Source organism: Ixodes scapularis, unplaced genomic scaffold (assembly GCF_016920785.2).
Source record: "Ixodes scapularis isolate PalLabHiFi unplaced genomic scaffold, ASM1692078v2 PGA_scaffold6__148_contigs__length_123643588, whole genome shotgun sequence".
NCBI classification, from domain to species: Eukaryota; Metazoa; Arthropoda; class Arachnida; order Ixodida; family Ixodidae; genus Ixodes; species Ixodes scapularis.
In genome coordinates this window covers 84,303,741-84,330,219 of record NW_024609881.1, presented here as the reverse complement: position 1 = coordinate 84,330,219, position 26,479 = coordinate 84,303,741, and the positions used below count along the sequence as shown (strand labels likewise).

General features: G+C 44.8%; 1 protein-coding gene across 2 annotated transcripts; it reads left to right on the top strand.

The window, feature by feature from the left end:
- The first annotated feature begins 119 nt into the window (after positions 1-119).
- LOC8053761 (COP9 signalosome complex subunit 3) lies at positions 120-26,323 on the top strand. Of its 2 annotated transcripts, XM_029993878.4 has the most exons (16): positions 120-325; positions 455-584; positions 4,289-4,401; positions 6,369-6,418; positions 9,544-9,636; positions 11,176-11,250; positions 11,336-11,440; positions 13,000-13,089; positions 14,523-14,573; positions 14,679-14,780; positions 16,308-16,379; positions 19,357-19,443; positions 20,192-20,305; positions 20,416-20,496; positions 22,400-22,537; positions 26,105-26,323. In XM_029993878.4, exons 1-16 carry the CDS (start codon positions 271-273, stop codon positions 26,177-26,179), a joined length of 1,431 nt encoding a protein of 476 aa, XP_029849738.2. In that variant the 5' UTR covers positions 120-270; the 3' UTR covers positions 26,180-26,323. The 2 variants fall into 2 exon arrangements, with proteins under 2 accessions (XP_029849738.2, XP_029849739.1); XM_029993879.4 differs by lacking the exon at positions 22,400-22,537 and having other exon boundaries at positions 142-325.
- The last annotated feature ends 156 nt before the right edge of the window (positions 26,324-26,479 follow it).

Sequence of the window (26,479 nt, the reverse complement as noted above, 5' to 3'; positions counted from 1 at the left end):
TACTCTCATGTGATATTGCACAAACTTTGTTTCATTTTCTAGAAAATTGTAAAAATTTTAAGTTTTCCTCTAAAAAGCTTTTAGAAGCAAGGCCAACATGTTCTGGCAGATGGCGCAAGTTAACGTTTGATTCAAAGGGGGTGCTTTGTTAGTTCATTGTCCAGGGAATCGTCAATGGACGCCGTTGGTGTTGTTTTCGGTCCTTTCTGCAGCGTTGCTGCTCTTTAATTGGCACTTTTTAATTATCCCCACCTCGCATCCCGCCCGAGCATGACAAGCCCACTAGAGCAATTCGTCGTCAACGTCCAGAATCTATCGTCAAGTGGTGAGTCCCTCAAAAGTGCCTCTCTCAAGTCGTAAAGTCGTAGTCTCGTTGTCCCTTGTATGGTTCAGCAGCCAGAAAGCACTGTTTCTTGATATCAAACACCTGAAGGCAGGTTTTTGGTTCTTTCAGGCAATTTTCCCCAGCTGTACACGCTCATCAACAAAAGTAGCGAGGTGCTGGTTCGGAACGCGTCGCATCTCGAAGACGTCCTGGCCACTTTGGACCTGCAGAAGCACTCCCTCGGAGTTCTGGCCATCCTGTGAGTATCCCACGTTGAGAGCACTCGGGTGTATCGCAAGCGTTTAAACCTATCTACGTATAGTGACTGTATCAACCACTGCGGTCTCAACCTTAAAAGCCGGTGTGTGTGCACCCGAGTGCGTTGCGTTGCATTGGGCGCGTTTAAAGTCCGCTCTCCTTTGTTCCTACTCCGACTCTCCGAGTTTCATACTCCGAGCGCAGTAACTGATTGGAGAATAGCATACAAGAGCGCCACACACTGAAAGTATCGACTAGCCGTATGAATCGCTCCCTACCGCACGGTTGGGACGAACGCGGCATGACTTAAATATTTTGGGTAGAAGTCGAAATTATTGCAAAGATAAATTAATTAATGCCTGCGTACAACGGCAGGGTGTAAAGTAAAAATGATGGTGACGTTATAAAGTTCCTGAAAGTTTTGGAGGCACGCTTTGAGCACATATGCATATAGTTATGTTGGCCGATCTATTTATTGGCCATGCATCCTGTTCAGATTTAAATGAAAGACAACATTCTTGAACTCGCTTGTCGACGCAGGAGACTGTCAAACTTGTCAGAGACGTTACGTGGTTCTGTCTTGCCGCTCGAGACGGAACCCATCGATCTGCTACCGGCACGCCACCGTTCAGTTGGTAGCGCATCAATTTGTTTTCAAGCGAGGCGTGCGAAGAAACCTTTTCCGGAATGCTACCGGTTGTTTCGGATTTCCAATCAAAGCATCTTTGTTTGCTGGGCTAAACATTCTAAAAAACGGCAGTGGACTGACTTCCTTCTCATCTCGACAACTTTTTTGTCGATGTGCTATCGGCACGCTACCGTTCGACAGATGGTGCATTAATTCGTTTTCAGGCGAGATGCACAAACAAACCTTTTCCGAAACTTTAGTTTCTGTCCTGACTCTCGAATCAAATCATTTTTACCGGCTGAATTAAGCACTATTCAACTGAAAGGAGACAGCGGTCTGACTTTTACCCATCGTCTCGACAATGTTTCTGTTGGCGCAGCCGTCTTGTTGTCGACGTGACGTCACGGAGCTCGAAGAAGTCACTTGCGCGCAGGAAAAAACTCGGTGCATGAAGGGCACGCTTGAGTGTGGGTCTACAACGGCTCTCGGAATTATTTCAGGCCACAGTGAAAGAATAATGCACTAAAAGTTAGAAAACATATATGCAGATTGAAAACAGACGACAGCAGTGTGCCAATGTTTTTCTGTCGTCGTAAGCGAGCACAGCATACTCGAGCACGCTGAAATGCATATCTGTGAACCAGGCTTCACACAAACATAGCAGGGGACGCGCAGTCTCGGTCATTTCTTTGCAGACGACGTGTTCGAAAAGGATGTATACGCCTTGTAAAAGTCCCCCTCAGAAATTCAAGATACGGAACTCTTCAGTTTTCCTCAAAGATGCATGCACTCATGTAAAGTAACGCAGACTTTGCGGCAGGAGGGTAAAGGCGGGAGCAGAACACTGCAAATCCCAAGCGCCGACATCGGCAGTCCAGAGAGAAAGAGAGAGACGAAAGAGTGGAGAAAGAAAGCAGACGGAAGGTTACAAGCTTCCGTTTCACTGTGACGAGTTGAACTTGCTCGAGCACTTGTCAGTGTTATTTATGTTCATACAGTGCGGCGATTCCTGTGTTTTTCGGCAAAGTAAGCTTGAAAAGGACAAGGCACAGACCTTACAGGTGATGTTACGCTGCTTCTTTGTGCACAGTGACTGAAGTGCCAAGCCTTTGCGCCAAATTGCGCCGTGAACAAGTTTGTTATATCTTGCGCCAAAATGCCATTTTTGCTAAGAATTGCGCCACACCTGCACTGTGATGGGCTTAAAGTAAAGAAAAAAAAGTTTTATTATTGGTTGGTTTTAATATTCAGAGAAGTAGAAAGAGAGAAAAATTGTACAAATATGAATTTCACAGCGTCTCTACTTATCGTAAAGTTTGTTTCGTCTTAGATCAGGGCACAGTTGAAGGCTCAAACACATACTAACAGCGCAAGTCACAGGACATTCACTGCACTTGATTGGTTTAGCTGATGAAATAACTCGTACAGGAAAATGACGAATGCTATGATGTCACACTTTGATGCTGCAAATCAACCGCTCTGGCCGGTTGATTACTGACATGGTCTAAATTTCCAGACGATGTCGTCGATGTCTGGTACTAACAGTCGTGCGAAAACCTTGCAAAATAGTAGGCTTGCCGATTGCGGCTACTGTGATCAAATGGAACCAGGGTCTTGTGCTCCTGATCAGATCGCTCGATTATCACGTCTACCACATACTTTCATTCCGTGGCTGCTGAGTACCGTGGCACTTGCACCACTCGCATCAACCTTTGCCTCTCACCTGCGTGCACATGTCGAGCTTCACCGCTTTGCACCAGAGTGCTAGGGAGCAGCGCCTGGCTTATTGCGATAGGCACACAAAATATGCTTAGGATTATTGCAGGTCGGACTTCTTTCTCCAAATTGTAAATTAATCTTAAACTCTAATATAAAAAAAAAAACAGCAGAGAAAGAGAGAGAAGAAAACGAGGGACTATATATATTTAAATAAATGCGGTAGTCACGGTATTTCTTGTGCAGCCGTCGATCGAAAGACCAGCGAACTTTGACGTAACTCTCGTTCCTGCGCCGTTAAAGAGCAGTGTCACCTTTAAAGCGCAAGTGTAGGCTTTTAGAATATTTTTGGGTGGGTTGTTTACGCAGTTTATGATATTAGAGTCGAGTTTGGTAGGTTCATTAAACTTATGAGACACATTTTTATTGGTAGATGCATTAGCGGATATGCTTGTCTTGCTGGTGTTTTACAGAAATTATATTTACAGGCTAAACGAACTACCCAGTGTAAAAGGGAGAGGGGAGAAAGAATTTATTACAATGAAATGTTGCGCTAGGATTCACTTTTCAGACATTTTTTTAATACTCATTGTAAGTGAGACTTACTCGGACTACAGCCTTATTTAAGAAGACTCTGTTCCTTTGATACCCTATTTATTCTTACCACAAACGGTAATAAGTAAGACGATCGAGTGTCAAAGGGGAACCCTTGATCACTATCACAAATTACCTCATTGAGATGCTATCACTTTTCCATTGTCAAGTGATGTGCTAACAGATGTTGGCATCTGCTCCAAAAATGTCAGTGGGTGCTCCAAACCAATACTTTACCTGCTACTAAAGGTGAAATGCTGCTTCCATCACCATGTGCATATTAGGGTGTCGCCATCAATATGAGCCCGTCGGGACCTCCAACTGAGACTGCCGACGTCCACTTCTATGCCCCGCCATTCCGAATCGGCCTGAATGCGTGGCACCTTTCCCTCTAGATAATTATATTAACTCTGCTTTCTTGTTCCTCTGATGTGTCAATGGCTGATTGGGATGGATCAAACAATGGCTATACCCTAGTACGCCACAACTCCCTCGTTACTTGTAGGCAGTTTTTGGCGCTGCGAAAGGCATAATTGATGTTGTCGTTCTTTGCTGGTGGATTCTCGTTCAAGCAATAAGATACCATAGGAGTCAAATTAATCCAGCTGTAGGTAGGTTGTCGCACTGTACATGGCAAACGCAATGACCTTGGCACTTATTATTCGTAGGATGACTCCACGTAACTCAGCACCATGCTCGACATTTCGCAAGTTGCCCTCAATGTTTAGTATTTTCACAAAACCATCCTCTTGCCCCTTTAATCACAGATGCGTGAAGTTCAACGTTGTCAACGCCACGGAATTTGAGGCACTGTACGCCCAAGTGCAAGAGTTCATCCTGAACTGCAATGGGGAGCAAGTTCGTTTTGCAACAGACACCTGTGAGTGTTTATCTCTGAAACCAGACCGACGTAAATCCATCCTAGATATATTGGTCCTTCGGAAGTGGTATTGCTGTGTCTGTCGCCTTGAGGCTGCTATGCATGCCGTTCCGCTACGTTTGAAGGTTGAAGTAATTTTCCTGTAAATGGCGCTATTTGAATTAAACCAGGGGCTCTTTGTGCTATTTCTTCAAACACAAAGTTGTAGCCAGAAAGTTAGAGGAGTGCGCCGACAAGACTTTGGCGACAAAAGTATAGTGTCATTGTTGCAAGGGTCCAGTCGGAGCGCTCCGTAAACTTTGACTCCCAACTTCGCATTTGACGAGTCTAAATCCTGTTTAACTGATCTCTTCTGTGCAAACTAACTTACATTTGTCGTTCCAGATTTGAGGAAATATAAAGCTATAGTTTATCGCTCTCTGATTGGCATGCCTGGTAGATTCCTTCTCAGCACTTGCTCTGCTTAAGTGGAAAGAGTAAAGGGCTTTGTGGGAGAAGTTTGTGGTAACCTGCAACAGACCTTGTAGAATGATTCAGACCTTTTTTTTTTTTTTTGTCTTTTCTGCATTGATTGTTTATGCTGCAGTACGCAGACGACCTAACAGACTGTTTACCTCGTCTTTAACGTTTTACCGAGCTCTTAGAAAATGAAACTGCGTGCGACGCGGATGCAGCACTTTTTGCAGGCTGGTTTCGACCCTGCTAAATTTACCCTAACTGCACGATTGTACCAGACTAGGCGACGATGTCGGCCGACGTAATATTGGTTGGTGACAAGTGGCGCCTAGCTTCTGGGCTGTGAACCTTGAGAACAAGATGTTGGGGTCGACGACGATTAGAGTCCACTGTTTCCAGTGTTTATTTTTCTTCAAATTCGGGAGTGTTTTTTCGGGACTTGTTTTTTTCTCCACAAATTCTGGGTATTTCAGTGGCAATTTTTGACGTAGGACAAGACGTCGATGTTTATCGGGCCTTGTGTTATAGAAAACGGGACATTATCGTAGGACTCCTAGACCTTAAAAAAAACATATGCAAAGGAAAAAATAAATTTTTGCACAGCTAAAATAAGAAAAGTTAATCATAAAAAAAAAACTTACCATGAAAAAAAAAATTGCAGCTATATTTACGGTGCGAAACGAGTTTGTAGTAGGCGCGCCTGCGGGAGCCTGCGGAAAAGTGGCAACTAGCAGTCGTGTGCCTGTCCCCTATAGTCATGTGGTGCTTGCAATCATTCGGGAGCTTCCTATGGGCTCTAAAATTTACTTATTAGTCTTACTTCTTTTAACGAAAATATTTTAAAGTTTGAGAAACAGCAAGTATAAAAAAATCAGCCTTCCGTTTTGAGTCAAATAAAAAAAAATTTTGTGTTTTTGGTTGTAAATTTATTTTATGACATATTTTTTCCGTCCAGGCTGTTTAAAAAAATTTCCTTTTCCTTTGCATATGTTTTCAAAAGAACTTCATTATCAGAATTTTTTACCGTTATCATCATCATCATGCGCGTGACCTGATTACTTGGAAAACGTCTATGTACCAAATAAAGAAGGAATCGAGATGAGGGTTATGTTTCCCGAACAAAGAAGTAGCCTCACAGTCGGTCGAGTGCTGCTGTGTTCGAGGTAAGCACAAAATAAAATTTTAGTTTGAGACGGTGTTGTTGTTGTCTTTTTTGCTCCTTGTCTCTGGGTTTTTCCACTATGTTTAGTTTGAGGTTCCTTTCGGATGAAAGTTGGTTTTTCTCTCATTGAAGGACAGCTTCAATTCTGTTTTTTATTTATTTATTTTTTTGGGGGGGGTTTTTTCTCGATTTTGATTGATCCAGCTCGGAAGTCGATTTAAAGGGTTTATCGGTATTTACTGAAAATACAGAGCCCCAATGATGACCAAGTTCAGTTTAAGCTTCAGTGACCCCTCAACTGTTGTGGCCACATACTCTGCATAGCCTAACCAGTGTGATTGTTTTTCAGTTGCGGAACTCTGTCACCTGCTCACGCAGAGCCTGATCGAGAGGCAACAGGTACGCTGGTTTCACCTTGTTCCTGCACGACCTAGCTGTTACTGGACACTCTTAATGGGCAGTGTGCGGCATGGGCGGAATGTATTGTATCCACTTTAAATTTAATCACAAAAATGGGTTTTGTATAATAAGACACTAATTTACCACGAAGGTGCGATTACCATAAAATACTGAGCTTGCGCCATAAGCCTGAGCTTGCGCTATTGCGACATAAGCCTGGACGCTTACGTCGCAATAAGCGTCCAGGCTAGTGGTGCAAAACTATCGATAGTACTGTGGGGACAAAGAAGAAGCAATCCTGGGGGCACGTGCGCATGCGGGCGCAGATTTGGCGCTGGCTCAGTTCAACCCAAGGCGCGAATAAAAACAAATATTGATAGTCGACCATTATGAAACTATCAATAGTTGACTATTGTGAAATGATTGATAGTCAACTATCGTATAGCTATCAATAGTTTCATTAGGTGAAGGAAGAATGCCAAGAGTCCACCCAGGATATATCGTGAAGCTCGGGGAAAAACGCAATTGGTGACTTCCACCTATTTATCAAGAAACAATCTAAAACCTATTGGAAAATGGTAGAAATTCCTCTTAGAAACTATTGCCAATGAACTAATAAAAAACTTAATCAGTGCTATAAAAAAAACTATAAATAACAGATGTTGATAGTGAAGTGTTTAATATTTTTCATAATAAGTTGTCAAAGACTTTGTTTATTTTTCTGTGTTAGATTCTTTTGTTGTAATTGTTGTTTTTTTTTGGGGGGGGGGAAGGAGTTTGCTCTTTGTCTTTTTATAGGCAGACTTTAATCAGAAAAATTAAAATTCCTTTGTCACCCCTGTTAAGTAAGCTATGCGTCGCAGAGATACGAAACCCTGCTTGAATATAATACAAGCGATATGGTAATTGAAAGCAAAATATGGGGACATCACTTTGCACGAATGAAAAGATACGTGTGGCATTTCTTTCCAACTAAACAGGTTTTATAAAAGAAAGGAAACAATTTCGCCTTTTGGATTCGCAAGCTTTTTTTCACTGAAATAATACCTTATTGTCAACAATTTTATTACTTGGGTCACAGAAAACTTTTGTTTTTAGCTTTTATTTTTGATCCAGTTAATGTTATGTTCTGAAACTTATATTGTATTTCAACCATGGAAAAAAATAAAAGCATCACTAACTACCATGTAGGTATGGTATAAGCATTTTATTTGGTAATGTTCAATTTGAAGTGTCCACAACAAAATCTTTTTTTTTTTGTATTTGACTCAAAAAGATTTATTTATACATTATGTGATGGCTTCTGTATTTTCAAGTTGTGTTTTATACTGATGGGTAAATCATTTACAAGCCACCATTGTTCAAATCTGCAAAATAGAAACAAAGAAACACCGGCAACATATCAAGGCAAACAAGCCTAACTGCTTTTGTCAGCAGCTGATTCCCAATTCACAAGAATTCGCTATAAATAATCATCAAAGGAAAAAAAAATTATGATCCCCAGCAGAGTGCCCATTTTCATGTGTCAGTGGTCAAGACTATGAAAGGTAAAATGTGACAATTGAACAATAAAAGAACCACAAACGTGAAACAAACTTGTGAAAACTCCTGATGCTCATTGTCTTCAGCGAGTGTTTTCTCTAGCTCCAAGACAAAGAAAGAAAAAAAACTGTGTATCCTTTTTTTATTTTTACAGATGCAGGCATACTAATGTGAAAAGCCCGATATCTGAACCCCAGGAATATCTGTACGAGAAAAGTAGCAAAACGCCATTTCTGTTTTAGTAATTCTATGAGAATGCAACTTTAGTTTGCTCTTCATTGCATGTTTCACCCGAAATTCCGCGTTGTCTACCCTTACATATCTGTCATCATTCCCGTCTAAAGTTGTGCTTTAATTTTTTTAACACTCTACAGTTTTCTGAAAGCTGACTTTCGATAGTATCAATAGTCAACCAAGAGCCAATTATCGATAGTGCTATCGACTTTCAGCTATCGATAGTACCATCAATATTTCTATCGAGGGTACTATCGATAGTCAACTATCAATAGTACTATTGATAGTTCACTATCAATTCAGTGCAAACCACTTATAACGGTGCGTCATATAACAGTGTACTGCCTATAGCGATCAGTTTCTAGACTAGAAATTACGAGTTTCTAGTCCAGATAAAACGATAGTCGGTTATAACGATTAAATTTTTTGGGTTTTCTCATTATTGTTATACGTGGATTGCACTGTAGTAGTATTTGTTTAAGAAATATATTTAGTACTATTTAAATAGTGTTATTTATATATTTTTGCATCACTAGTCCACGCCCTACCTTGGTAAATTTTTGAAATATGCCGTATTATCCCAAAAGCTAGCCCACCTAAAATTAAGAGCGAATCCGGTGAAAATAAGCTACAGGCAAACTTTTGGCGTGCAATCAAGAAAAGTTATAAAAACACTATTTTTAGATTGTATTCCTGCCAAACTTGTCATCGTGGTGAGGGGCAATGAAGCAAAGACGAATGTTCTTCCCAGTCAGCAGTGTTCGCCTATATCCCTCCATAGCTAGCTAGCCGCATTTACACCGAGGCCACCATTCATTCAAACAAAATCACTGCTAGCAATGTGCTATCTTTCAATGTTAAAAAAAAAAAAAAAAAAAAGGTTACTCAAAGCCAAAAGTAGGGGTGGGTTATCTTTTGGGGGTGGGGCATATTACGGTAAGCAGAAGCATATAGAGCGTCCACCCCAACAAACCTTGGAGCCCACCATGCCTTCCGAGGTATTCCTCTGCGTCAACTGCTGCTCCGTGAAGCCAGTTCAAGGCAGTGATGCCTTGTGTGCACCGTCACGAAACAAGCTTGACGACAGTGGGACGGCTGCTTTAAAAATTAGGGAGTTCCACCAGACCCCTTTGCTGGTCCCATTCCGTCTGATCGAACAAGGGCGTACCCTACAATGTGTGTCTTCTGCTTTTCTGTTGTCAAACGTAATCACGAAAAAAATGTAGAGGTTTTTCGTGATTATGTGGCGCTGATTTGATCTGCCGGCCACCAAACTCCGCTTCGACGCTCGGTTGTCTCACGTCCACGACCGTAACCCGTTCCGACTCCCGTTTCGAACTTTCCCGCAGCCGATGCGCGGCATCCACCTCCTGACGAGGGCGATCAACAAGATCCAGCTGTTTCCGTCCCAGCTAACCTCCATCCATGCAGACATGTGCCAGGTACGAAAGGAACATCTTCTTCCCGTCATTGAGTTTTCCCGGATTTCACGTTTTCTGGCATTCTGGGAGGACCAGTAAAATCTAGCTAGCAAGGCGCCTGGAGCCAGAGCAGAAATTTTACATCTTGGATGTGAAATAAAAGTGAAAGTCGATGCTGAAATTTTATTCGGCAGTTAAAGGAGCTGTGCAACGATTTCAGTGCTGTGCTTCAAATAATTTGGAAGTTGGTGCCTCAACCTTTCCGAAGTAAAGAACAAAAAAACGCTTTTGCCTGCAGGTCCTAGTTTCTATTTTAAAAATTGACAAAGATTGAGCTTTTCGGCATCTCTCAACTCCTTCACCATCTTCCGAGTCACATGCGCCGTGACGTGAATGGGGGACGCGGTTCCGGTGAAGCCCTCTCTCTAGAGCCATCAACGAGCAGCAAGAACTCACCCGCTTGCGACCACATGCTTGCGCAGCGCGATCAACTTGGCGAAAGAAGGAAAGTCACGTTTGGGTCCGGCTCCGCCCCCGTCCCCCTCCGGCTTCTGGCGGCTGTTCGCGGTAGCAGATAGATAGAGCTGACAGTTTTGTTGACCTCGGATAGCTGGCACCACTAAAACTCTGTATCATAAAAGTTTTGTCGATGATACCAGGTTTTTGACACATTTATATTTATGCTGGAACGACAAGACTTATAGAAAAATTGCCTTTTATCGAGCAGGTATTTGCACAACTTCCTATCTTTTTACAAGTCCCCCATTGACGTCATGCCACGTGCTTCTCATGGCCGCCGCTCACTGCTGCAGGTCGGGAAATATTCAAGCTTTTGCATCGCGATTGCGCAACGAAATCGCAACATTCCGAAGGAAGAAGGTGTGTCTTCTGTTCTTTGCAACAAGGTAAACAATGTCAAAAGTAGAAGATGCAAATTTTTTCAACTTTAAAATCATTGCACAGTTCCTTTAACATAATCGAAATGAATTAGCGGGGCTAGAAACCATTGCAAAACCATTGCAAACATCGCAAAAAAAAAAAAAAAATTCATGCCAGCAGGAATGACTGTTTCCAGAGAGGGGGGTCCGGATGTCCTGCCTGACCCCCCTCTTGAATTCTGCATGTGTAAAAATGTGTGTATGTGTGTGTGAGTGGGGGGGGTTCTCAAACATATGATATGCTGACCAATGCTTGACCCACGCCCCCCTCTGAAAATTCCTGCTTCCGCCCCTGACTGTTTATAACGACTAAAGTGATCTTGTTTTGTCAGAACACGGTTTCTCAATACGAGGGCCGAGCTTGGGCACCAGAACTCTCGGTTCCGGCTCGACATTGAGCTGCGACCCGTACTTCGTTTTCATCTATACCGCCAAGTAGAATCTACCTAAGTTTGCATTTTTGCAAGCTCTTAAACAATCCCCCCCCCCCCCCCCACCCCCCGCTGAATTTGTCCCAACTCCTTTTTTGGGTTGCAACCCACGGTTTGGGAAACACTGACCCACGGTTCGTTGACAACAACAGTGACTGTGACAGAGGGTCTTCGACGCGTCTTTGCTGCAGCTTTGCCTGCTGGCGAAGTGCCTGAAGCCGGCGCTGCAGTTCCTGGACGTCGAGATCACAGACATCAGCCGAGAGGTGCGTTGCGCCTTCGTCTGCTATTTGGCCCCTGTTTCTTGCCCGCGATGGCAGCCAACTGTTTTCTGTTGTCCGGTTTCTGCAGAATGACCGCTATGATGCCAAGCACTTTCTGCTGTACTACTACTACGGAGGCATGGTGTATGCGGCACTCAAGAACTACGAGCGGGCTCTCTACTTCTTCGAAGTGGTTTGTCTTCTTTCTTGCAGACCTATTTTGTTTACCACCGTCCTCAGCTTCAGGTGGCAGATTCGAATCCCACTCGAGGTACCCACAGTCTGACGGAGACTTATTGCTGAGAGTTTGGATACTTGTCAAGAGATCCCCAGATGGTCAAACTTTGTCCTCGGTCCTCCGCTGGGGCGTGCCAGATGCCCCCAGCTGGTTTGGCACATAAAACGCCCAATTTGACTTTTGACTCGTACCCAGCTACATAGCCCACACATCTGGTGTGCAAAAAGAAAATAAGGAAGACATTACAACCTGTAACAAGTGAAAAGAAATGTAGAAGAGGCTACACAAAATGGAGTAGCAACTGCGACTGAGACGTGAACACCTTACGGTGGCGTGGCGAGAGCAAAACTATGTTCTCCTGCCTGCCGAAAGCTCTGCCATTCAAGGTGGCAGCAGTCGCATGGAAATGGTCTATACCTGGGTTCCTCGGATTTCGAAAAGTGATTTTCAGAGATTAGTTTTGGTAAAATCCCAGCTCCCAGAAATATGTAGTTGCTCTGAGTGTTTTATGTTGTATTGCAATTTCTCCAAACTTCTGAATGAAATTGCATGCAAGCACACTAAAATCTAATTTTAATTGTGAGCAATATTTGCAAGGAGTCGGTGGGATATGACTTCCATTGCAATACAAAAGACTGAGGTTAGAAAGACTAGAGTGGGCCTCTTCTTGAAGCTGATGCCCCAGCGCTCCACCAAGACTAATGTAAAGTGTCCTGTCTTCCTTATTTTGTCGTCACAACCTCAAATCGGAATATTTCAGATAAACTCAGTGGCAAAAAAAGCTTACCACCAAGTGTATTTTGGATTCTTTCGGTTTTATTTGAAAACAAAGGACCCTACTTAGATCGAGCGTGCACTTTCCTGCATGCTTAGGGTGGCATAGACGTTTGGATATGACGTGAAAGAAGCCATAAAAATCTCTGCTTGCATGTTTAAATTTTCGTTGAGGGTTTTTTTAGTGGCTTGTTATATCTTGTGAAATTTCTCAAGACGTTGCTTTGTTTCAGTGCAAAATAACTGAAAGATTAAATGTCAGATCGAGGCACGCGCATCCAATTCTCGGGTTGCGCAGTCCTATGTGGAGGTGGTGCCACATGTTAATGAAAGCAGTCATGCTTACGTTGGTGTTTTCTTGCACAAACACTTTTCTACTAATAAATTCTTCATTTTTTGATAGTAGAATTTTTCTATAGCTACGACCGACATAAGACGGCTAAGGATCCGGTGCAGTGAAATTGGACTATGCTCCTAATACTTAGGCATTTTGACGATGATGGTGTTGTCAAGATTTTTTCCTTAAAGAAGCTCAGTCACACTACCGATAATTCAAACCAGAATGTCTGGTACATTCGAGCGTGAATTAGTGAGGGTTTAACTGGATTTTTCTGCCCCACATTTTTTAGCACCACTTCGGCAATTTTTTTTTAAATTTTTTATATGCACTAGAAGAATTTGGGAAATGTCGGCAGGCCATAGCCTTGAGAACTTTACTCGAGTTTATGGTGTCGTTGCAGGCCATCACCACAACCAGCATGGCGGTCAGTCACATCATGCTGGAAGCCTACAAGAAGTACATTCTTCTTGCCCTCATCCTGTACGGGAAGGTGAGTGTTGTCCCTGCTGACAGCTTGGCATACAGCTAGGCCTAACCGTGGCTCTGCTTCACTTGGCTAGGCCCAACGTTACTAAACCACTCAGTTGGGGAACTGCCATAGAGACTGCTCTGAAAAAGTGGCCCCGATATGCCACAAGAACCGAGCTAATGGAGAACACAACGCCGCCACTTCTCCCGCAGCGGCCACTCAAGGAACTGCACGTGACTTCCATTTTGGCTTTAATCAGCCATTTTGGCGCCGAAACAGGTACAGCGGAAGAGGTTACAGGGGTGCCGTGCCACCCCCGTCTCCCCAGCGGACACACCGCGACTTACTACCGAGTTAAAATGCACCTAGGTCGGGACGCACTACCTGAAAGCACCGCTGAGGCATGGTTGTACAAAAACAATATTAATTGTGCCGCAAAACCCTGCAAACTAAAGATTTTAAAAACATCAATCTCCCATCATTTTGTACTAAACTCCGATAAATTTCATACAAAAAGACTCTGTTCCTTTTGTTTTCACGCAAAAACATGCTTTCTAGAAGCTAAGGTGGCCACAGTACAGACAAATGATAAAGAGTGGCGCTGTTGTCGTATTTAGCTCGGTCTCGGTGGACGCCAGCGGCCTAAGTTTTGACGGCGAGTTTCCCAACTGAGTGTTCTAGTAACGTTGGCTAGGCCTAACCATAGCTAAGTCCAACTGTGGCAATGGCTAGGCCTAACTTGGCTAGGCTTAACTGTGGCAAGGCCCAACAGTGGAGCATGGCTAGCAGTGTCTGGGAATTTAAAGGAAAGTAATTATGGTTGACGTTCTGCTTCGGGAGCACATCCCTGACTGGTGTGCTCAGCATCTTATTACTGCCCCCGTGTCTGCATCAAATTGATGGCAAAAGAGGTCATAGGAGACGCCGAGGGAATAATATGGATTGTAGCGATCTTGGCGGTTGGTCATGAAAGTGCCGGCATAACAGACGAACGGGAATCAGTGTCGCCGGCGTTGCGGCAGCTCCACCCGTGGTTGCCGGAGTTTTTATTGACTGACTGGCTGCGGACGGTTGCAGCAGAACAAGTGTCTGCTGTATCCACTTCTACCGGTGTGCCACCACCAGTGTGGCGATGGTGTACAGTGTCCTCCTGTTGTAACGTCACCAGGCAGCGCCTTAATGGACGAGATAAGGAAGTCCAAACACGCTACCGAGGCTGCGTTCCAAATCTACTCAAATGGATCCGAGTTGCCCTGGCGGATTATGTCACGTGACAACAAAATTAGAGAAATGCTGGACGTGGATAGGTTCTTGCACGCTAAGGTACAGAGCCTTTACCCTAGAGCGAGATTGAGTGAATTTTGGAACACGGCCTCAGAAACACAATCCAGTCATTGTAATCCTGCTTGCATAAGCAGACGAGCTTAACGTTTCAACCGTTGCTTTCTGCACAGGTGCCGAGCTTGCCCAAGTACACCTCTCAAGTGGTCACAAGATTCATCAGGGTAACTTGCGTCACATCGGAGAAAAATCCTAATTTTTTTAGCTTCTTTAGGCAGAACCGAAAGTAACTGTGCCGGTTTGTGGCTTCGTCCTGCATTGTGCCACAGCCGCTGAGCCAACCGTACCTGGATTTGGCCGCGGCTTACACCTCTAACAATCCGGACGAGGTCAGGGCTGTCCTCACGAAGCACGCCGAGACGTTTTCAAGGGTGGGTATGCCTTCAACGTGGGTTACTTTTTTTTTTTTGCGATGAGTTTTTACGTTACGTGTGGTTCATTGAGGAACTGGAATATGTTGGAATATGTCTGAGCACTTCTTTTCCTTCTTTCGTTTCTTGTGACATAAGTCACCAACTTTGGAGCCAAACTCTCCTTTTTTTTTAATTATAAGCGTGCCTACAATGATATAACTCTGTAACACAATTCTCGCTTTCTGCCGAAATATCGTCTAGAAGCAGCTGCAAAAATTGCAGACCCAGAGAGTTTATGCAGGATGTATGCCTTTTATATTCTGTTGCAACATGAGAAAAGCAGGACAGGCTGCTCCCACAAAGCTCTCCACTCTTTTCCGCTTTGGCAGAGCGAACACTAGAGAGGATGAAACTACCAATCACAGCGAGCAGAGCATTGTAAAAGAAGCTGTCAATATCTTGCCAAAAAAAAAAAAAATGATTTTGCATTGTATGGTGTTTGGTTATCCTTGAATCTGCATATTTTATGTGAAAAAATAATAAGTGCCAGTTATAATCATGTACTTCATTAAAGACTCATTTGAAGACCTCCCAGCAACCCAGAACGGCATAAATTAGAGCCATTTTTGTGTGGGCGGTTCTTCGAATTGTGACAACGCCTGCCATCACATTTATGTTGACAAGTAGGCCTAGTCGTCTCCTTTCGTCACGGTCTTCTGTAGCTTCAATTTCTCACTGAAAGGTATTAACTACATATTACTTTTCTGCTCGGAACATTATTGCCACACATATGTGGTAACATTTGGACGTAACTTTTCCCTTCATGTAATTTTGGGGCACCTTCACGGTTTGTGCACAGGAGTTATTGTGCTTAATATTGTCCTATCCCAACCAAATATGGCATGCATATACTTTAGAATATGTAGAATACAACTATGAAAGTTTTTTTTAGAATATGTAGAATGCAACTATGAAGGTTTAATTAGAATGTATAATTTTTTAAGAAAAATTTAGGAAACTTTTGTAAACCCCCTGAAAAAGGCATTATTGCGATGATAATGCAAAGGTGCAAGCGAGCTGGACAAGGATAAAGATAACTGTCCTTGGGGAACGAGGGGGACAAAGGACAAACACAGATCTCGAAACAGCTTGGTGACTGGTGCGCGACTGAAATTAGGTCTGCCTGGTCTTGGTGTGGACCTAGGGACCTCTCCATTTCCAGTAGAGCACTCTACCGACTGAGCTGACCAGGAGTTAGAATTCAGTAGAGCCCATAGACGTCAGTAGAGCAAATGGGCTCTACTGACGGTCTCCCTGATGGTTTCTTCTGCATGTGCATTGCATCCAGAACATAAAAAAAACAAGCTATGTAAAATCTAACACCAGATTTATAAAGAGGTGATCGAGCGCTATAAACTGGACATTTCAGTTAATTATTGCAAATAAAAAAAAAAAAAAAAATTCCCCTGGCACATGTTTTCTTTAGTTGCAGCAGACTATACCATCTTTTTTTCTTTTTCGCTGATTTGACTTTTTATGGCGCAGGACAACAATACGGGTTTGACGAAGCAGTGCCTGGCATCACTCTACAAGAAGAACATCCAGAGGCTCACAAAGGCAAGTCTAGACGTGCAAAGAACAGAAGTAAAAAATACATAAATGTGATTAGACCTCTCTCTGTTGTCAAGTCAGAACAGCATTGCTTATTTTTAGCAGCATATGGAAGTTGGAAGCATGAAGTCATGGCATTGGGTAAAGCTTTGAGAGGAAGTTTGCAAAATATAATAAAACCTATTGATTTTCAATATTAAAAAAAAAAAAAAATTAAATGTGTGCTATGTGAGTGTTGTGCAAATATCAGAATTTTCTAATAGTAATTTTGAATGACACGCTATTCAATATTTGGTTCGAATAATATGCTATTCAGTATTCACTTCAAGGTGAACTGCGATGTTCATATATTGTACCATAGAATACCACGCATCCGCCCATTCCACATTAAGTGCCCATTCCCAAATTTGTAATATCTGAGGAAATATGCACAGTACATTTATATGTAAAATTGATGACCGGGCAAGCGCCCATCTCCATTCTCTCGCTATTATTTCTAAATTTTGAGTGGGCGCTTGCCCGGTATTTTACGGTAAGTGTTGGTCGTGGTACGTTAGCCTTGTTCAGTGCACTTCTTATTCTTACCGAGCACTGGTGCACTGCCCTAAAAGTAACGCCTGCAGAATTCACTTCCATGGGTGTTGCTTCTCCCCAGTACACTCGTACTTGGTAAGAAGCGCCCTCAACGGGGCTAATTCATCATGTTCACACTTGGAAAAGTACAAGTATCGCAGCTACGTGCAAATATTTATAAATCCCATCGGTTATGTATAGCTGGGCATCTTGTAGGTTTAATTTTATCTCAAATATGTCATTTACTTGGCAACTTAAAAGGGCTCTGAAAAGGATTCTGCAATCATCTGTCCTTGGTCTTAACTGATTCCACGGCCTTGCACATCGTCAAAACTCGTACATTACAATCGCGCGACGCCGATTTCCCTTCTAAAAAGTGACGAAAGGTCGGGACACGCCCCTTTTTGAGCAGATTTTTCCGTTCAAGAAAGGAGTGGCATACCCCAGCAGTGGTGTCAGTGTGATGACAATGGGCGATTGTCGGCCAATCACAAGTCACCTTTCCGAAAGAGGCTGATTGTGATTGGCCGACGAGCACCCATCATCATCGCGCTGACACCGCTGCTGGGGTATGCCACTCCTTTCCTGAGCGGAAAAATTGGCTAAGGAAGTGGTGTGTCCCGACCTTTCATCACATTTTAGGGCGCAGCTCTTAGGCCCCTGTTTCCGGCTTGAGCGGTGTCGGTGTAACTGCGCGGTGCATTACGGGACGCGTGACGTCACTGATGAGGGCATCCGCATCGGCACCGGCATCGTCATCGTCATCGCCACTGATGACATCACTTGTGATGATGACGTCATCAGTGACGTCACTGATGACATCATCGTCGCGTGACCTCATAGGGGTCACGTCACGTGACCCCCGTGAGGTCACGTGACCCTCGTGAGGCGACGGCAACGCCGCTCAAATGGTGGAGTAGCAGACAGGATGGGGTGGTGAGGAGGAGAGAGGAAGGATATACCTTCTCCTCAGTACCCTTCCCCTCCTTCTCCTCAAGAGCTGCGCTCTAATTCGGCGTTACAGGGAGTTGTAAACAGCTTTCATTTTAGAGCGCAGCTCTTAGGCACCCGTTTCCAGCTTGAGCGGCGTCGCCGTCGGCGTAACTGCGCGGTGCATTATGGGTAAATTGCCCGCTAAATCTAGCGGAAAAAATTTCCCCGCTAAGTCTAGCGGAAAAATTTCCCCGCGAAATCTAGTGAAAAAATTTCCCCGCTAAATCTAGCAAATAAATTTCCCTGCTAAATTTAGCGGAAAAATTGCCCCGCTAAATCTAGCGGAAAAATTGCCCCGCCAAATTTAGTGGAAAATTTTCCCCGCTAAATTTAGCGGAAAAATTTCCCCACTAAATCTAGCGGAAATTTTTCTCTGGGGGGTCACGTGACGAACCCTCCCCTTCCCGAGGTCATGTGACACCCCCCAGGTCACGTGACCACCCTTCCCGAAGTCACGTGGGGGTCACGTGACCCCCCCCCCCCCCCCCCCGAGAACACGTGACCCTCAGTACCCTTCCCTCCTCCTCCTCAAGAGCTGCGCTCCAATTCGGCATTACAGAGAGTTGTAAATCGGCGTCGCGTGGTTGTCATTCTTTATTTTTAGGATGCTTAGTCCGTGTAGAATCAGTTGACCATGAACAGACGATCGCAGAATCCTCTTTAGTGCCCCTTTAATGTAGGCACTGAACTTTCTGAGGCCGTATTGGATAAATATTTGCTAGGTAAAAATCAATTTAGCTTAGGAATGGACAAGTAAAAGCTTGGGAGCAACCTTCACGAGTTGAGCTGTGTTTTTGTGTAAGCATGGTGCAGTAGTGAAAGGCGTAGAGAAACTATTCGTTTCGAAAATATTCGGCCAAAACCACTATTTGAACATGACTACTAAATGTCGCAGGTGCCAGAAATTTTATTTTTTTCTTGATTTTATCTCTGGTATCTTGTATGTAGTCCTACTTAATATCAGTGTAAAAATGTACTGAAAACATACTTGCCTTTTTGAAATTTGTGAAATGGCTGAGGGGAGCTAAATGTGGGCAGACACTATTTTTTTAATGTTCTTCACTTTCATCCACACTAGTTTGTTTCTTACATAATTTTGTCACTGATGTTATGTGCTTTTGTCATGACTGTCTCACAGTGGATAACTGTTAACACTGCTTTTATGATTATGAAGAAAATACCAATTGATTATGTTCTTATCTTACTGAAACTAAATTCTGATAACCCAAAACATTTACTAGTAGTGCAATATTCAGCAAAATAGAAGCCTGATGACCCAATGATCTTTTTTCTTCTGTGGTTTGTCTTGGTCTCGGGCACTAGCAGCAATTTGTATTGAAAGGAATTCAACGTTCATAATATTTGTTTGTCGTAATTGCGGACGATGACGCACGCGTCTGCGTCCTGTTCGTTGCAGACGTTCCTGACGTTGTCTCTGACAGACATGGCGAGCCGCGTTCAGTTGTCGGGCCCCGGGGACGCCGAACGGCACATTCTCAACATGGTACGCATGCCAGCATGATTGCTTTTTGAGTCGCGCCTCTTGTCCATGAGCTTGTCTGTCACGAGCTCAAATCTCGCTCCGGCTGGTGTCCGTACGTACGGGCATCGCACCGGTGTTCATCCATGTAAACGCTGGTATGCGACACGCATCAAGAACTCTCAGATTTGCAGTTGTACCGCATTGCCCGAATTAGCCTTCTACTGAATTAGGGTGGCGATGTGGTCTAGTTGGTTCTTGATAACAACCGGGAAAAGGGCGTACAAAAAACTGAGACAAAGTTAAAGGAGAGCACACGGGACAAGCGCTGTCCCATGTGCACTTCTTTTACTTTGTCCCTGTATTTTGTGCGCTGCTTGCCCAGTTGTTGCCCTCCTACAATGCCAGGCGAAGCAGCTGCTTGTCTAAACATGCGCAGAACTAATTTGACATCTGCATTTGTTGCGTGAAGCATTTTTGGATCAGAAATGTCTGTCTAATTTGATCTGGGAGAAATTGTCTTGTGCTGTTCCAGTATCTGGCAAGTCGTGTTTAAGGGTCTTTTGAACCGTAAGCTAGGTGGCACTAGCTGTAGCAGGTGGTGCAATTTTCTGGCAATACTATTCATCCTTCCATTGAACTATTTTGTTCGAAACAATCTTTGTCGTCATAAGTTTGGAGGTGCAACCTCCCCTAATCTTGTCCACCCTGACCGAACTTGAGAATGATAGCGTCAGGTGTAATCTTCCTCCCGTCGGCCTTGCATCTGCAGATCGAGGACGAAGAGATCTTTGCGTCGATCAACCAGAAGGATGGCATGGTCGTGTTCTTGGACAACCCGGAGAAGTATAACACGCCGATCATGTTCAAGAGGCTCGAGGAAGAGGTCGGTCCATTCACGTGTCTTGCACCTATGCGGACGCGAGTCGAATTCAGCCGACGTTAGCCGCCTATGTCCGACTTGCGACTGCGATGCGTGCACCCTCTTCTTTGCAGATGCGCAAGTTCATCCAGCTCAACGAAAAGGTGAAGCAGATGGACCAGGACATCGCCGTCGACCCAAAGTACATCCAAAAGGTATGAAGCGTCGTTAGCAGACGAGCATCGTTTCCCGCGTCGGCCCAAGTTAAAAATGGATTGTCAATCTATATAAGGAGTGAGTGTCGGCTTCGGTTGGCCGAATACCTTGGGAAGTGTCAGACGACTCTAACGGCCAACTTTTTATTTTGTTAGGTGACTGATGAGGCAGTTCTTCTCTGCAAAGCCCTTTGACACCCCTAAGAAATAACTTTCTTTTGTGTGTGTGTGTGTGGAAAGCTTTAGATTATTTGCAAAAATCACCCAAAATTATTTTATTGCATAGGCATTTATTTTGTTCCTCAAAAAATAGGCTGGAAAAAAAAAATAACCAGCACTGAATATTGACTGGCATTGAGACCCCGGGAGTTGCTGGCAGTTACACTCCTCGCAACTTCGCGTTCAGTGTTGCCTTTTCATGCCTTTTGGTATGGCGCCTTTTCATGTTCCTTTGCGATTACAGATTGTCATGCCTTTTTGAGATAAGGCCTTTTTGTATACATTTAAAACCATGCCTTTTCGTGCCCCTTTGTGATCATTCATTGTCGTGCCTCTCATGCCCTTCTGAGGTTATGCTCTCTTAGCGCATCAAATTTAGCGGGGAAACAGAATTGATGTGGGTCAGTTGACATCAATTTTCCCAGGAAATTTAGCGGAGAAACTGAATTGATCTATGCCTCAGGACGTTGGGTGACACAAATCGATTTTCTCACTAAATTTAGCGGGAAAACTGAATATGTGTTTTGGTCACATGATGTCAATTTCCCCGCTAAATTTTGTGTGGAAATGGACGGACAGACAAGATTTTGGGATTGTGGGGAATTCTTTAAAATTTGGCTTCTTGGTATTTTGCAAAGGCCACTCTATACTTTGTTTCACTTTAAGTCCGGATGCAGTTCACACTACGAGCTGAAGGGACCAATCACAGCGTCGAAAGCGCACCATCATGGTGTTAGTCATGTTTCTGTACTTGTTCTATCATCGCTGAACCAATCCTAACCAGAAAAGGCCTAGTAACTTGCAGTTTTGATGCTGGACTTAGGCTGAAACAAAGTATAATACTAGCTACTAGGGCTGTGTGAATATTGCATATGTTCGAATATCGAAGCAAATCATTGCATATTCGATTCAGAGTTTGAATGGTATGGGGCCATTTGGCATCACCGAATATTTTCTAAGTATTCCTAAGTTGGGAGGACTGCAAAGCGTGCCTTAATTTAGTCTGAAAAATACATGCTTAAAAGTACATACTCGAAGTAAGTTCACCAACCGAGGCTGAAACACAAGTAGCAATAAATATGGTAGCAACAAGTCTACTCCCTTTAATCTATTGCGGATTGCATTTCTACTGGCTAACACCAAAGTGCCTGTGCAAACAAGTCTCAGCATTTCTTTTTTTGCTAAGTAAACCGTATCTTTTCTGGCCATGCTTCTTGTTCTTGACCTCGATTCATTATTATGGACAATTTTTCTGGGCAACGGAAATGTTTATAGGAACGAGGCACGACTGTATTCAAATAAGAGTAATTGTGCAGCCCAGCTGGCGAACAATCAAGGTAGAGAAAACTTCTGACCTTGTTGCACTTGTCCTTTATTTTTATTCTTTTCTAGTTTTGAGGGTTTTTTTTATTGGGACTGTATTGATGGCCACAAACAATTTGGTTCACTTCGAAATTATTCTATTTGGTTTCGGAATTATTCGTACAAAGGAACTGTTTGCTTCTTATTTGCTTCGAACTAAAAAAGCGCTATTCGCACATTCCTAATAGCTACACATTTGGAACGTCCTTGCTCGCGCCCGCCCGGAAACCGCAGCCTGTCGCGCACATTACGCGCCGCATCGAACAAACTGTCCACAAACTGGTGCCCGAACTGGCCACGCGTAATGGCGACTGGCTTGCAGCTGCTGCTGCCTTTGGAGGAGCCCCACCTTTTCAACTACTGCCCCCCTGTCCCCTCCCTCTTGACCTTGCCGCACTGGCCGTGTTCGCCCCTGCACCTTTCCGACGATATACAGAGACTCCAAGCAAGAGCCCCCACAGTATGTGTAGTCCACTTTGCCATCATCGAGCACATGCTAATGTTAAGGAAAGAAGCCCACGCTCCAAAATCAGTCGCTTTATCGAAGGCTGCGTCCTAAGCTCGCACGCGTCGGCACCGAGAGCCGGTCTCATAAATTCTATGCGTTTAACGCCACCCTGTACTCCTCCTCACAAATGTTTGCGTCGAAGTCGATGGCAGGGGCATGCAAGTTCGGCTCTGCAAAACGTTTTATTCTTACGCAGGAAGTCGTGCGTAGAGGGCACTCTCTAAAGCCACGCGCTCGCGCCCCCTGCCTTTGCCTGCACCGTAGACGTTTGTCAGATAGAGTACGCGAACACGGCTCGCGGCATAGTTTTGTGTAAATGTCTAAAAAGTGACTTAAAGTTAAGCGTACAAAGTACAACCGAGAGGTTACATACAGCGTGTCCCAAAGCCGAGTTTACGGTGTTTTTTTTTTTACCACAAGACTGAATTAAGCATCGACGAAGTCTCGTTCTCTGCCCCCAATGTAGCGCTGGCGGTACGAACCAGATTTCAAAGTTTCCGCACTAACCGTTTTCTCGTTCAAAAGTTTTGTGCGATTTTCTGAAAATGTCAACGGGGAAATGGGGCCTGTTTTTGGTAGCCGACGCCATGCGACCCCACGTATTTTCTCGTCGAAAATTTCGGAAAACCGCTAGTAACTTTTTAATAAGATGGCAGTGAGCGTTCGGCAATGCGTGATTGAATTTTTGGTAAAAAAAAACAAAAAACTGTAAACTCATTTTTGGGACACCATGTATTTAACCTTGGTGAAAGAAACCTTGTAAATCTTTTGGGTGGAGACACCCTGTACTTCAAGTAAAGCACCTCTAGTCACTGGCAAGGTGGGAGCGGCAGGGTACACCAAAGGCTCGCAAGACGCTGAAGCGTCATCGAAGGTAGGAAGCTGCCTCTGGAGGCGGGACAACTGGAGCTCCTCCCTGTCGTTCTCGTGCTGTAAGCGACTTCAGTGCTTTGGACACAGTGTACTTAAAGGGAAGCCGAAGAGGTTCTTAAAAGAAATGAGTTAGAGCTGAATTGCGGAGTATTTGTATCCTGTGAATCTGGATATCACATTCATTCTCCCCGACGATGTAACAAGATGCGAGACAATACGAAAAACCTCCGACCAGTCGTTACGTCATACTAGGATCTTTCGGCTGTCAAGCGCATGCCGCTCGTGCAGGCAACGCGTGCAATTGCAAGATTGCCAAGTATGTTTCCCCACACCGACACCATTTGTGACATCTTTTCCTGACCTTTTTAGAAATGGCAATAGTCCGCGTGCACGGCTCTGATGGGCGGCGAAGATGTGTGAGAGCGGAGGCTCCGAAAGCTCTAGATATGTCGTGCTCCGGGAAGGAGGGGCTTCGACGGTACTTTGAAAGCGATTTTCTGCAACCTCCGTGCACAAAACTGAAATTTACCGTAATATCCCGAGTCATCGCCCATCCCCGAGCCATCGCCCACCCCATTTTTTGGGCTAATATCGATTTCCGAAAAAACACCCGAGTCATCGCCCACCCCTTCGAATACCCCAGCGCGGACTCTGCGATCCGCGAACACTCATCCTACCCGAATGACGCGGCCGCGGACCTTACAGTTCGAGGACGTCCGTGACAAAGTAAAACGAAGGAGGGAAGGAGGGGTCGCTTACATCCGTGAGCGACCCCAAAGTGGTCGTGTATCCGTGCGAAAAGAAAACGATGGAGATATTAAAATAAGAGTTTGTTAATGTAACCGCGGAGTGTTAGGTCAAAGTCTGTCTCCGCCGAAGGTCACCGCGAACCCGCTCCTTCTTCCCGCCCGTCGCGACCGCGGTTGTGCAATATTTTAGGCAAAGCCAACGCGTAAATAAAGCTTTGCTGGAACGCCCTACACAGACGTTTGCAGAGCGTCCCAACCGTGCATTGATAGCCCGCCGTGCACCGACGCACGTATGTACGCACCAAACAAGAAAGTTGCGCAAGAGCTTGCAATTGACAAGGCGCCCGACTTGGCCCGACGCCAAAGTATTTGCCAACGTGACCGCCGGCTTTCCCGCTTTCCCAGCCTTGCTCTTGGTCGCTTCTTTGGTCCGCTCGCTCGCTCGATGCGCCTGGTCGGTTTTTCTATTTTCTTGTAGACTTTTTTTTTTTTCACTAATTAGGAGAACAGAGTGGTGACATTCTTTCACGGGACAAACGTTCGCGCTATATGCAGATCAACGGTGTTTCTAGCGCGTATGCAAGCAACGGACTTCGCTATAGTAAAATATTCTTTCGTGAGCATTTTTTTTCTATAAAACAATGAAACTAAATCGAATTTTGAGTTTGATGTATCTCTTGTGCATCAGCGCTAGATACGCAGAGAAAAATAGGCGGTTTTTTCCGCTTTTTTTCAAGTGTTTGTGCTCACCCACCGAGACATGGCCCACCCCACTTTTTTTAATGAATTTCAGGTGGTAGGGGGGTGGGCGATGACTCGGGATATTACGGTAATCTCAATATTTGTGATCCCAAGGCCGAATGAAGGCGATTTAAGTGTTTTTCCTGAAATACAGAACCGCTTCAGTTTCCCTTTAAAGTAAAACACCATAAATGCAGTGTTTTTTTTAAAGCAAAGTATGTAAGTACCTTTTAAAGCAATCTTTCACAATCTTGTTCCGTTTCCCTCGTGCAACTTTTTTGTAGTTGTTGGTTTTTTTTAGAATTCTCCGCACATAGTTTTGACGTTGTTTCACGATCCGAATTTAGCGAGACTGAATTCGGGGAGCGCGCTTCAAAGTCGGGAGTTTCACTTTTTTGGAAAGTATTAGGGAAAAAATGAAAGCCGTTTACAACTTCCGGTAACGCCGGATCAGAATGCAGCTCTTGAGGAGGTGGATGGAAGGATACTGAGGGATAGGTGACTCCCTGAGGTCACGTGACTTTGGATGGGGGGGGGGGGGGGAGGGGGGAGTCACGTGACCTTACGGTTACGCCGACGCCGCTCAAGCCGGGAACGGGCGCCTAAGAGCTGCGCTTTAAAAAATACTTCAAGTGAGGTACGAGCAGTCGCTCCTGGAATCTGCTTCGAGTAAAAGTATGAGCGATCGAAAACCTACTCGAAGTAGCACCAAAGGTGCAACTACGGTGCCTGGAGTGCGTCTCCGACCGATGCGTCTGCCGCGTCTTTAAAAGCGGTCCCACGATTTCCACTCGGCAGTGTCGCGGAGGTGTCGTCCCGTTGCTCGCGGTGATCCCGGCGGTGGCACAGCTGCAGGGGTAGGTGTGACAGACACCCGTACTGCTGTAGGTCGCTCTGCAAGCAGACGGTCAACGGAAATCAGAAAGCAGACGTAGGACGACGAACCGGTCGTCCTGCGTCTGCTACGTCGGCTCCCGCGGTGCGATTTGTCGCCACTTTGGGAAAGGTTTTGACGCACGCACAGGCCGAATGGCACGGCAGGCGCACCGGATGAAGACGCAGTCCAGGCTCCCTAGTAGCAAGTGCTTCCTGACACCGGCTTAGTTGGTACGTGCCTGGGAATGTGCGATTGTTTTTTGCTTTTTTTCTCCGACAGTGCGCTGGGCAGCAGGAGGACGATCAGCCGGGCAGCTCGATCGGCAGCAGCAAGATCCCCAACTACTCCATGTGAGGGACGGGACGCGCGGGGTTCAAGGAACAGGAGGAACGCGCCTGCCCCCCACCCACCCCCCACCAAGTTCTGGCACTTTTTGGAAAGCGAAATGAGACAGTCATTAAAGGTTGACGCGGCATTGCGTCCCCTTGGAACGTTTGAGCCGAGCGTCGTCAGTGTGTCTTTTACCCAGTTGGCTTTTACGGCGATAACCGTAATGGCCTCATTACGGTTATCGCCTCAACACGAAATGATGTAGGGCATCTCTGTCGTCGTCACCAAGCGTACTCCAGCCGGTTTCTAAGCTACCAAAACAAA